This window comes from Thunnus albacares, chromosome 3 (genome assembly GCF_914725855.1).
Source record: "Thunnus albacares chromosome 3, fThuAlb1.1, whole genome shotgun sequence".
Classification (NCBI taxonomy): Eukaryota; Metazoa; Chordata; class Actinopteri; order Scombriformes; family Scombridae; genus Thunnus; species Thunnus albacares.
Window position 1 is genome coordinate 3,330,727 of NC_058108.1, and position 13,358 is coordinate 3,344,084.

At 40.6% G+C, this 13,358-nt stretch overlaps 1 protein-coding gene across 3 annotated transcripts; it reads left to right on the forward strand.

Moving 5' to 3' along the window:
* Nucleotides 1-3,236: 3,236 nt before the first annotated feature.
* LOC122978814 (mitochondrial glycine transporter B-like) lies at nt 3,237-12,410 on the forward strand. Of its 3 annotated transcripts, none has more exons than XM_044345826.1 (8): nt 3,237-3,792; nt 4,106-4,202; nt 7,136-7,260; nt 8,046-8,130; nt 8,740-8,919; nt 9,500-9,668; nt 9,937-10,100; nt 10,279-12,410. In XM_044345826.1, the coding sequence occupies exons 2-8, from the start codon at nt 4,188-4,190 to the stop codon at nt 10,399-10,401; spliced, it is 861 nt and encodes a 286-aa protein (XP_044201761.1). In that variant the 5' UTR covers nt 3,237-3,792; nt 4,106-4,187; the 3' UTR covers nt 10,402-12,410. The 3 variants fall into 3 exon arrangements, with proteins under 3 accessions (XP_044201761.1, XP_044201762.1, XP_044201763.1); XM_044345827.1 differs by lacking the exon at nt 3,237-3,792 and adding an exon at nt 3,821-3,990; XM_044345828.1 differs by lacking the exons at nt 3,237-3,792; nt 4,106-4,202 and adding an exon at nt 6,034-6,093.
* The last annotated feature ends 948 nt before the right edge of the window (nt 12,411-13,358 follow it).

Genomic DNA, 13,358 nt, shown 5'->3' on the forward strand with positions numbered 1-13,358 from the left:
AAGTTTATCTTAAGGGCACAACATATTATCTTGTGAGCACATAAAATATCGTCCAGGCCTTCAGCTGGTGCAATTAAATAAAAATAACCTGCAATAAATGATATTGTCAAAAGAAGTTGGTTGAATATTTCATAATAATGAGCTGAGTTTTATGAAATGCATTGAATTATGTCACAACTCCATTTTGTCTGTACTTGATTATTATGATTGATTGATTTCATGATGTTTTATTTATTCATTGAATATTCAACACTTTGGGTCTTCATAGTATTCAGGCATACAGTATGTACTTTGTGACTGTTGTCTGTGAACGGTGCTATATAAATAAACTTTGCTTGCTTGCTTGCTACTTTGCTTAGTCAAACATGATATATACAAGTTATTAAACCTTTTAATTTTAAAAATTCTTATCTAAGCAGTATAACTGATGAATATTTGCTCAAATGATACCATGTAATACACTGCATGACATACACTCACTGAGCAATTTATTAGAAACACCTGTGTAATCTAATGAAATCCAATCCAACAGCTCTGCCATAAATTCTACTTTATGTTTATTATTGAGGTTGTAGTTGGTGGAGCTGGTGTAATGGATTGTTTTATATTGAAAAGTATTCCTAATAATTTGCTGTCCTCATGTATATTAATGGGGTGGACAAAATATTAGGAACACTTTTCAATTGAATGCACTCCAGAGATTCAAGAGATTTTTATTGTCACATGAACAGAAACACAGCAGATGGCAACATTGAAGGCAGTGAAATTTGGCTTCGAGCTCTAGTTCCAATTAGAGTTTATAATAAAATGAGAGAGAAGAGAAAGATAAGAGACGAATTAAAATATATAAAAAATATACAATATTTTGCACGTTGGTGTGCATTCAGTGAAATAAGGAAAATTTACGTTAACAAGTTCAACTCTATAATTTCAGATTTCAAAGAGCTTAATGACCTTTCAAAATGAAATATACTCATAGGAGAAGGAGAAAGGGCATATCTTGCAACCCAATATGTATCAACATGCCACAACCTGAGTGAATGACCCAGACATCTTTGTCAAACAGCATGAGTCATGAGGTGGCTGTGTGTGTGTGTGTGTGTGTGTGTGTGTGTGTGTGTTCACTAAGTCCCAGAGTTCAACAGTCTGATGTCTTGCAGATAAGAAGCTGTCTCTGAGCCTGCTGGATCTGGCTCTGATGCTTTTATACGGCTTGGAAGCAGTAAAAAGAGTCTTATGGGTCTGCTGGGGTGGTTGGGGTCCTTGATGATTTCTCTCTGGCAGCTTTGATGACTCTCTGCAGGGCTTTGCAGTCCTACTTGGAGCTGCTCCCAAACCAGGCCGTGATGCAGCCAGAGAGGACACTCTCAATGGTGCAGTACACCACTCCAGGAGTTATGGCAGAGCTGTCATATTGGATTGCATTAGATTAATGTTCCTAATAAAGTGCTCATGAGTGTATAACTGTTATACACTAACCAAACACTTTATTATTTTAATAACTTTATTTAAGGACTTTTTGCATTCATATAAACATATATAAACATACTGAAGTCACACACACACACATTACCCCACATTATACCCAGCCCTTATCCCTCCCTACCTTCACCGGGACCAAGAGCACACAGAAAGGAAAGAGCAATGAAATTAGGTAAATTACAAAACAATACAATTTAGGGAAGAGAAGGAAAAAATAAATAAATACATTAAAATAAAATAATGATAATAATTCACCAAGCACTTTATTTAACATAAAGTAGAATTATCATCTTATCTTTCAACCAATTATGGTATAACTGGTTGAAAGATTAAAAAAATAAATGGTGTCACTCGCATGTAGATGTGTTCTGATCCGGGCTGTTTTCAGACAGTGAAGGAGATAAACATCACTTCCTTTGTCCACTATTTTGCCTGCTGCTTGGGCTGCTTCCTTGAAATTTCATAGGGGGCGCTATGGAGCCAGTTTGCCAGGTCATGACCTACTACATGTAGCATCACCAAGGTCCTATGTCTTAACCGAGTCAATTTCAGGTGCATTGGCCAAATTTCCTCGGAGTAATACAACAAAATATGACGCATGATACTTGCTGTTGCCATTAGGTGGCGCTATGTCACTACATTGTCACTAAATATGGGCCTGTACATGTCTTCAGACCAGGACTCTTAACAAGCATATGAAATTTGAAAAAGATCAGACCACGTGGAGTCAAGTTATGACTCCACGAGGCTTTGAAATTTCATGGCGAGAAATTGAAATTTGCCGCGTCGTCACGGCAACACCTTTCGACGAAAAGTCACCAACTTCATAATATACGATCTCCAAGGTTTTGAGGCTATTCTGAGTAAATTTGAGGTGAATTCGATCACCTTGCTACCCACAGAGCGTCAAAGTGTAAAACATGTAACTTCCCGTTGCCAGTAGGTGGCGCTATGACTTAGATCCAATATTAACACATGGATGTGTTCAGGGCGGGACTCTTTCCAAGCACAGAAGGTTTGAGTCTCTTAGGATCGTGTGTGCCAGAGTTATGGCCGTTTCAAATTTCACGGCGAAGGATCGAAATTCGCCGCCCGGCCACATCCCCTAAACAATGTCGAAAACTCACCGTTTTGATAACTTTTCATCTCCAACGCCTGTAGATGATGCTGACTGAATTTGAAGTGGCTGAGATTAAATCTCTAGGAGTTCGTTAAAGTACGCGGGCTAAAAACGGCAAAATTGGCGTCAAAATCGCAACTTTGATCCAAAATGGGCGACTTCCTGTTGGATTTAGGGTATGGCTCCAAGAGAGTTTTTGGTGCGTCTGGTCATGATATATCTGCACACCAAATTTTATTGTTCTACGACAATCTTTATCGTGGGGCTCGCTTTTCTTAATTTTCTAGGTGGCGCTGCCGAGCCATTTTTCGCCGCCTTTTTGCGAGACCGTTAAAATCTGCGATTTACACCAGAACTGACGCGCACGCCAATTTTCGTGCGTTTTGGTACATGTTTGTCGAAGTTATTCGCGATTAAAGAGTTGTAATAGTAATAATAATAATAATAATAATAATAATAATAATAATAATGATAAATAATTCATTTGGATACAAGAGGGCTTCGCGCTGGTCAGTGCTCGGGCCCTAATAATAATATAATCTTTATATACAGTCTATGGGGCTGACATGCGAGACAACAGTGACACCTTGAGGTCATTGTTATTATTACACATGCGTAGTTTGTTTTATAAGAAATTCTAACTAAAAACGGCAGATTATAAACTCTATACTCTACATCTATTAGTGCATTTTAATGCAGATGTGGTACACTAACCCCAGTTTTCAAACCAGCCAATGCAGCCGGTGAAATAATGTGGAATACTGTGTTTCTCCTGTGTGACGACGCTGTATTGGAGATGAACTCAGCTAGCCAGATGCTAACAGCGCGCAGCAGCTCAGCAAGCAGCGTTTAACAGCCACTCACTGCTGTTGTTTACATTTTCTCACTGAAAGACGACTTTTGGGACTCGACCCACGCCCGGACATCATCTGCAGTAGCTAAGCTGCATGTTTTCGCAGGAGAGAGCCGGACTAAAGTTAGATAAGTTACAGGAGTGAGGAGCTAACACCGACATTAGCTAACGAGCTTTACCAGAAAGTTCTGTATTCAGTCGGGACAGTTGTGTTTTACTATCATTAGACTGTCAAGAAACGTGGGCAGATTGGCACAGTGAATACGAAACATGTCGTTTCTGAGGCTGGCAGGGGTGACCATCACCTCCATCTGTCCTTAACAGACTTCAAAGTCAGGTAAAGAGGAGCTAACGCGCTAGGTTAGCTTGAGAGCTAACTAGGAGTGTATCTGATTAACTGTTCAAAGGTTAGATGATCTTTTATTAAAGCGGACATGTTCCGGCATTTGCATTGAAAGTAACATGGTTTGATTCAACCTCTGACTTGACAGCATAGCTTCTCCTGAGAGGACACAACCTTCACTATATCACACCGGTAGCTAGTTAATCTAGCTTGCTGCTATCTGGTTTCTTAAGAGACTTCGCAAACGACCTTCTTGTTTTGAAATGTGATTCATGGCTGCTGTGTAATCTCCCTCCTTTTCTTTTAGTAACATCGGCTGACATTAACCAGCTTCAAAAACGGCAGGGGAGAAGAGACTGGACTCATCCGACTCAGCATCCACCTCGAGGATGGAGTTAGCAGCGGTGAGTCTGTTTGTGAAGCTCATCATGCAAACTGTGACCTGAAGCTGATAATTAGAGGGTGACTTAGCACATATTTATCAGCATGTATTCTCGCATACAAAACGAAACCAGTGTGTTGAAGGATAGGTTCAAAATGTTCAAGTCTGTCTTAAACAACAGCCAGGTGCCAAAATTAACATTGACAAGTTTTTCTTGCTGTAATCATTCCTCCTGTTAATACTGACCATTAGAAGATCCTTCATAATGTACTTACAATGTCAAAAGCTAAAATGAAGCTTCAGTCGTCCAAATGAGTCAAATCAAGTAGATATCTTTCAACGTTACAGCCTTTTTAGTGCTTAAGTCCCTCTTTTTGTTACTATGCTTCCACCGCAGCTCAACAGGGAAACGCTGTCCGAGGAAACACAAAAAGGGATTTTGACGCTAAAAAGACTGTAAATGTGTCAGAATCCACTTGATATGACTAACTCAGACTGCTGAAGCCTCATATAAGCTTCAGATAAACTTTTAAATACATTTTTGACTGTGGACACACTGGATTTTGGCACCAATCACAGTGAAAAGCACATTTGAGGGGAATCATTCAATAGTCAGTGTGAACAGGAGGAATGATTACAGCGAGGAAAACCTCTTTCAGTGTTCATATGAGCACCTGACTGTTGTTTAAAATCGTTGAACCTGTCCTTTTAAACTTTCCCATTTTAATGCTGTGTCAGTGTGTGTTGTGGTGTGACTGTACAATAGTTGTTTGCAGTTACACATTTCCAGCTTTAAATATTTCACTATAATCCAACTAAACTAGCAGTCAGTGGTTGATTAATGATAGAAAAAAAAACAGCCGGTCCAACTCGATGGCACAGTAGCTCCAACAAGATGTGGGCAGTATCGACAAGATCCTTTATCACAGTGTGTGTAATTTTGTGTCACAGTATGAGATGTAGTAAATTATATTGGAAAACAATTGAGAAATGTGTTAATGGATAGAGTAATCTGATGAGAACGTGATACGTGATTGTAAGCAGACATGTAAATGGCTACTTAAAGGTGCAGTGTGTAGAATTTAGTGGCATCTAGAAGAACGGACTTAGCAGAAATGGAATATGATATTTATAAGTATGTTTTAATTAGTGTATAATCACCGAAAATAAGAATCATTGTGTTTTCGTTACCTTTAGAATGAGCGCTCTATATCTACATAGGGAGCGGGTCCTCTTCCATAGAGCCCGCCATGTTTCTACAGTAGCCCAGAACAGACAAACCAAACACTGGCTCTAGAGAGGGACTTTCGCGTTTTTTTGCGAATTTCGCAGCCGCCGTGGGTTTTCGTCCATGGTGAGGGGCGAGGGGTATTCGGTTGGTTGTGATCTGCAACCTCACCACTAGACGCCACTAAATCCTGAGCACTGGTCCTTTAATAACTTGTGTGAATTTACTCCTACTTCATACATTTTCTGTGACCCACATTTAAAGTCCCCCCACCACACACACACACACACACACACAGCCATTTCATGACTCATGCCATTTGACAAAGATGCAATTTAGCAGTGAGCTTTGGGGGGGGGGGGGGGGGGGGGGGGGGTTAAATACAGATATGTGAGTGTGTCTCTAAAAGATAAAGATAGAAGCCCATAGAAAAACGTAGCCTGGATTAAGCTTCTGCTTTGGCTGCGAAACAGGGGGGAGGGAGGACGAGAAGCAGGAGAAAGCCATTGTAGGTTGGCGGGAGACCGAGAGAGAGAAGAAGAAGGGAGGAAGGTTTGTGAGAGAGATGGAGGTTATTTCATATTATGCTATTTGTAACAGCAAATAGAGAGAGAGAGAGGTGAAAGAGGGCAAAATGCAGGAAAAACAGGATTCTTCAAGCCGAACCCCAGGCAGCCTGGGGAAGGTAGGAGTGTGTGCTTGTGCGTTAAAGTGGCACGTGTGTGTGTGTGTGCAGCAGCTACATACAGTATGTATTTAATGTTGTTTGTATAGCAGACAGTTTATGCAGTGTGCAGAAATTTCATTCTGTGTTTGTTGTAATTGTGGTTATTGTTATTGTCTAATGAGTTTTTTGTGTAAATGTTTACCTTCAGATGCAGCTGAATTCAGAGTCTCTCTGTCTCTCCGTCCAACTCTGTGTCTTATGCCCTTTCTGTTTGTTTGTCCATGAGGCATGTAACCACAGATAATGTTAAGTCTCTTTTAATTCTGCCCAGCAGCCCCCGTGTGTGTGTGTGTGCGCGTGCGCGTGTGTGCGTGCGTGCGCTGTCTCTGCACATCTTCATCATCTCCGCTGTGGGGGAACCTGGCCTCTGCTCTGTTTACAAGCTTGTTTACAAGTAGTGCTGCGACTAACCAGTGTTTTCATTATCCATTTATCTGGTGATTATTTGCTTGATTAATTGCTTTGTCTATAAAATATCAGAATTTTTTTTTTTTTTTAATTCTTGTTATAATTTCTTTGAGTCCGAGGTGATGTCCTCAAATGTCTTGTTTTGTCAGATCAGCAGCTTAACGTCTGAACAGATCCAGTTTACTGTCATGTATGACAGAGAAAGCTTCACATTTGAAAAGCTGCAGCCACTAAATATTTGGAATTTTTCCTTAAAAAAAATGACTAAAACAATGATTTGATTATCAAAATAGTTCCCAATATTAAACTCAGTTATGTCTTTGAGATAATGTTCATTATTTTGTCAGACTTGTGGTTTTCCTGCTCTTTTGAGAGGGTCTCTGGTGTTCAGTAAGAAGTGACCGACCCTCTGAAAGATGGTGAACGGTGCATTTTACACTGTGACTAATCCTTTATATTTCTCTGTGCCTTATCCCCTTTCTCCGTCTTTCTATCCATAATTCTGATTTCTCTCTACATTCCCACATCCCCTCTCTGTGCTCTCTGTCCGCCATTTCTTTCTCCTGTCACTTCTCTCCGTCATCATCCTCAGGCTCACCCAGCTCTCAAAGCCTTTATGTGTGGCTCTCTCAGCGGCACCTGCTCTACGCTTCTCTTCCAGCCTTTGGATCTGGTCAAGACGCGGCTGCAGACACTGCAGAACAATGCCAAGCCGGGGTGAGTGTGTGCACACATAACACACATACACATGTGAAAATGGAAATACACACACACACATAACACATTACAGCTACATGCCGTCAGACGCAGGTACAGCGGGGTCCACAAGTCTTTCTCATTCAAGAGACTTTTTATCAGTATGCTCCTGGTCTTATTCAGTTACTTTGACTCACACAACATGTTAAGCGACATGCTCTCCAGGCACGTGTGACAAAACAACAAGCATAAACACGCACACGCACACAGCAAAGCAGGCCTGAATCTGCTGTTATGACTCATATAGGGTAATTAGTCAGACCAGCACTAATCATACTAGTGTATGTATGTAATCATACTGTCAGGCTGCTGTGGTGCAACTTCCTCCAACGAGGACAGAAACAGGAAAAGTTAGCAGCTAAAAGTGGATTTTTATTTTAAACGTTACACGGGTGCAGTTGTCTTTTATTTACATTTAGTCATTTGGCAGAAACATGAGGTGAGATAATCAAGTATCATAGGACAGAGTGCCTGACTGAAGTTTTTAAAAAAATTATTATTAAAGTAAGAAACGACAGGAAGTAGTGCAACAATCAACAAAGTGCTAAAATGTTAAAGGGGCTCAAAAGAAGAGCTGAGTTTTCAGGCGTTTCTTGAATGCACCACGGGAGTCAGCTGATTGCGCGGAGCCCACCAAAGACGAGAAGAGTCTGGATCATGATCGGCGAACACATGTCATATGTATGTTTTTACACATTTGCACCTTTTGAACGTGTCTGTAACCGTTCTTACATTTGATCTTGCAGGTCTCCGAAGGTTGGGATGTTCAGTGTTTTAATCAACGTTATTAGGACAGAGAATTTCTTCAGTCTGTGGAAGGGAGTTTCACCGGTGAGTAATGGAACACATTGTTCTATTTGCAGCATTTACAATTATTCCTGTAATTATAAATCCTGTCGTTGCGTATCTGTACGTTGGCAGTAGTAAGTGCAGCAGTTCACTGACACACTCTCAACCTGCATCAGCATCACCTCTCTGTGTTACTCTAAGAACCAGGCAGACACTTGAAGTCTGCTTTTCATTTTAAAGGACCAGTGTGTAAGATTTAGGGGGATCTATTGGCAGAAGTTACCTTAGAACGAACCCTTTATATTTACATAGGGAGCGGTTCCTCTTCCATGGAACCCGCCATGTTGCACCGCCATGTTTCTAGAAAGGAGGCCTTTGGTCACTAAATCCTAAACACTGGCTCTTTAAATGTCACATACTACAAATTATGAAATTTATCCATGTAGTTCAAGAAAAGTTGACAAAGACTAGAATATCTCTTTGGATTTACTTCTATCAAACCATGACAAACAGCTGGACACACTATCATGTCAAAATATATATATTACACCATCGGTTGGTATTTTTAAAACTAAAACCACCTTTAACAGCATGACATCAACAAAAAAAGCAGAGTAAGAGAAACGTTTAAGACTTTGATCTCTCTGGCAGTCGTTTGTGCGCTGCATCCCCGGGGTGGGCATCTACTTCAGCACCTTCTACTCGCTGAAGCAGCATTTTTTCCTCGACCGAGCACCCAACGCTGGCGAGGCCGTTCTGCTCGGAGCGGGTGCCAGAGCCGTGGCCGGGGTCTCCATGCTGCCGTTCACTGTCATCAAGACGCGATTTGAGGTGAGTGACGGTTTCTTTAGAGCCCGTCTGAGCTGAGACGTGCTGTATGATTTGTTTTTTTATGACTGTTGGATCATTGATTCATATCTCGGCATATTACTACAACCTGTAGATCAGTGGAATAATGTGAAACCATTGTGTGCATGTTGGTCCACCTGTATAAGACGAAACAGGGACCCACTCATAGAAAAACTGCTCCAGAGCATCACTAGAGGTCAAAAACTCCACAGGGTCCCTGTAAATCTCTTATGAATTCACGACACCTACATATTCTCTCTCATGACTTGTCCACCTTCAGCTTATTCGTTTATGAGGAGCTCTGCTTCTTAGTCATGGCTCTCATTGGCTGAATGACACTACAGAGGTGTTGATCAATGAACCGTGAAGTTTCCATGAGTAACAGACATTGAACTCAATTAAAAAACGTTCCACCAGCCTCCATAAAAGAATGACTACAATTTACAACCGGTTGTCTACGGCAGCAGTCTCTGTAGATAAAACTGTATCTGAGTGACATAAAAGCAAAGGTGTAAATGAATATGTTCCATATTAATTTTATATGTTTGTACGTACATTTCAGAGTGGCTATTACAACTACGTGAGTGTGGCCGGGGCTCTGAGGAGCGTGTATGAGACCGAGGGAATCAGGGCTCTGTTCTCAGGGCTGACCGCCACGCTGCTCCGAGACGCTCCGTTCTCCGGCATCTACGTCATGTTCTACAGCCAGGCCAAGAGGGCCATGCCTCAAGGTGAGAGCCGCGCTGGGTCAGTAAATGAAAGTAGGAGGTCAAATGAGCAGAACGCTGCAAAGAGGTCATCCTGCTTCCACAGTGAATCAACCGGATGTAAACAGTGTAGTGCCTTTTGAGACTGTTAAATTTCATGTGCCGCTGTTCCCCAGGCAGCACAGGACTATACAGAGCATAATAAAAAAAAGCATCTTTACTTTCCACGTTTAAAACCTCACATCTAACACTCTTCTGCTTCGTCCTGATACCTGGTTTTATCTCCTGTCAGAGGTGACGTCATCGGTCTACGTCCCGCTGGTCAACTTCAGCTGTGGGGTGGTGGCGGGTGTTCTGGCGTCGCTGGTAACGCAGCCCGCAGACGTGGTGAAGACCCACATTCAAGTCAGTCCGTCCCACTGGAGGACGTCAGACGCCATTCGCTACATCTACGCGGTGAGTGTGCTCATTTAATCACAACACGCCAACTGTTTGTGTTGCTGCATGTGCACGGGTTAGCCAAGGTCGTTCTCAGTGTACAGCGCTGTTAGCAACACGCTCTGGTTTATATTAAGGGTTGTTGTTACATCAGTAACACATCACGCTGAGCTTTCATGCCTCTTCTTTCCCTCAGGAGCACGGACTGCGCGGGTTTTTTCGCGGGGCTGTACCCAGGTCTCTCCGACGCACTCTGATGGCTGCTATGGCTTGGACCGTCTACGAGCAGCTGATGGCCCGAATGGGCCTCAAATCCTGAAGAAGGACGGCGTGAAGCCGCAATAAAACAAAGGCAGGATGAAAGTGAAGGAGACAGTGAAATATTTTCTCAATGCAAGAAGAGAAGGGAGGAGCTTAATGAGACAAGATTTTGAACAGAGGAACCAGGTGGTTGAATGAGAGAAAGAAAAAGAGAGTAAGAATGCAGTGTGTGTGTGTGTGCGTGTGTGTGTGTGTTTTTGTTGATACAGTATTTAAATGTTTGTGAAAATGTGCCTGTTTTGTATTTGTAGGCGTGTAAGTTCAAGATTGTGACGTAACACACCTGACACACTCTCAAGTCAGTCTTGGACTGAAGTGACGCTCCCCGCTGTGAGGTGAACTTGTTCCTTCTCTTACTTTTCACGTTCGGACGCCCTGAGGTACGGCTACCGCTCAAAAATGCACCCGACTGAGGGCTTATAAGTCTTCTGGGCGGCGTAGTTGCCTTTTGAGGTGTGGAAACAGACGGGACACTCAGCACGCCGCCGTACTGAAGACCTGCTGATGTAACAGAAAACAAAGCACTGCAGAGAGAGCAGCTCCGGCTTCTGCCATATTTATGAAACGTGCGTAAGATCGAGCAACGTTTCTTACTCGCCAACTGACGTTCATCACAAGCTGACAGGAAATTTAAGTTGTTTTAGGCTCAGACAATCACAAGTACTCACACAGATGCATTATGGGAAGAAAATCTAGGATAACTTCAATTAATCACAATAAAGCCTTTGTTGCCGTACTGCTCAAAACGATGCTATGCTTTAACCTTTTTACACAACAGTGGTGCATTTTTGACTCCAGATGTGCTTTTTTTAAAGACATATTGATAATCTTATCTGGGCTAAAAAATGAATGAATTAATAACGTAGCCATAAGATCTACAGACTCGTGACGGCGTCTCAGTCAGATCAGGATTTTGTGAAGAGTTTTATAATTGAAATGCTTTTTTTGATTTTTTTTTAGGACTTTAGCACAAAAACAGCAATGCAATTAGCATTTATTTCCTGTGTGTAAGGAAGCACTTTTCTAATTTGACTTTTCTTTTCTAGACATTATATTAAATATTTCTGTGACAGGGTGAAATCTTATTTTGTTGAGTCAGTTATCAGAGTTTAACGAGTAGCCCGTCGCATATTTCCAGAACATTAAGCTTGCAAGTCAAGCATCGTTTAATCACTGTGCTACCACGTTCATAAAAGTTATACAGAATCTATATCAGTCTGGAGAGAGATGGATCTTCCTCTTTCCTCATCCTCCAGCCTCTTTCTGGCTCTGTAAATATTTGACTCACTGGTTGTAACAAATGAAGACCATATTTTTATGTTGCTTGTACAGCGTGCCATTTTCCATTAATATAATTTATTATTGTTGATATAAAAGAGGTGATATATTGAAAAGAGTGATTATATTATTTATACATTATAAGTGTTTATAGTAAAAATGCCAAATGGAAGGTCTCATCAGTGAAGGAGATTGATGGACTTGTCTTTATAACGAAATGGAAAAAGCATTATTGTGTATCAGCAGTTTAAACATGCTGAAGAATTCTGGAAATATTGGTAACAGTGTGATTTGTGATGTAACAGGATGCTTCTAGTGTTATTTAACAATTGGATATGTTGAAGCCTCTCGACAGATTTCCTCTGGTACAAAGAGAGAAATGAGGCGATGGAGTTGAACTTGAGAAACATGTTTTTTTGTTTGTTTGTTTGTTTGTTTGTTTGTTTTTAAAGGCCTTTGTTGATTTCGAAATGCCTCGGCGTTTGCTGTGTAACACAAACTGTGCATCTAAACTGTGAACCCACAACGTGCCGTAACTCACACTCACACACATGGACGTCTTACGTAGCAGATCATCTTCATCATCACACCACTCCTGTCTCAGTCTGTCCTGACTATATTGTATATGGTCATTGTTATTGTAGATATTTGGTCTGTGCATGTTGTCGGCTCAGACGCTGTGCCTGTCGGTTTTTAACATTAATAAATTTTGCTTTTTTTTTCATGTAATTTTGGTTTTTTGTTATTAGAAATGAGGAAGAGGTTGATATTGATTTATAGTCATTTTGAATGAATATCACATTCTGTATTATTAGATAGCAACTATTTTATAAACCATATCAACTACTGTATATTGGAAATATAATATCAGTCATATTAATAAGAAAGCAGAGCACGCTGCTACTCAACGTTATCAAGACTGTCGCACAACCAAAACCAGCTTATTATAACCAAAATATGTTAAATATAATAAAGGGAATTAAACATTCATTCACACAAATATCAGCAGTCTAAAAAAGGTTTTTACACTGTAAAAGTTTGTAATTACAGGAATAAATTTCTGTCAAATTTTGATACACATTTTTACAATTTGTTTAACATTTGATAAAATATTTAAATACAATGTAATAAAATGAGGGAAGAATGATCAGACATTTGCTTAGGTTTGTTGTTTCTAAACTGATTTGAAAGATACATGAAAGACACAAACAATATAACTTCAAACTAAAATCAAAACACTAACTTGACCTTTTCAAAATATTGAAAATGTAAAAAAATAGAAAATATTCTTACAAAACCAATTCTCAAAAAAAATCTAAAGCATCCTTTTAAAAGATGTAAATAACATTTAGGTACTTTTAAACTAATATTTTACCTTTTTAGCAAGAGTGAAGTGTTGCTAATTGTTCGTTCCAAAGTAGAATTAATGCAGAGTTAATGTCACTAAAATAACAAATAAAACTCTCAGTCCTGAAAGTCCCACTTCTCCCTCCTGGGTTAAAGCTCCACAGTGATTCTTTATTGGACGCTGGGGGTCATGACCTCCTTCAGCCCAGGCCTAGTACACCAGAGGGTCCCCGTTCACCCACAGCCAGCGGGGGACGACAAAATCAAAACTTTGCAAAGACGAGGCAAAATAGTGTAAGACATGAAGAGAACAATGCAGAGAGTGTGAGG

Excerpts from the sequence above, each read along its gene's own strand:
- LOC122978814 (XM_044345828.1), top strand. The coding sequence starts at position 6,043 with ATGCAGGAAAAACAGGATTCTTCAAGCCGAACCCCAGGCAGCCTGGGG. Across the intron at positions 7,261-8,045 it reads CAGAACAATGCCAAGCCGGG|GTCTCCGAAGGTTGGGATGT; the intron begins GTGAGTGTGTGC and ends TTGATCTTGCAG. Across the intron at positions 10,101-10,278 it reads CCATTCGCTACATCTACGCG|GAGCACGGACTGCGCGGGTT; the intron begins GTGAGTGTGCTC and ends TCTTTCCCTCAG.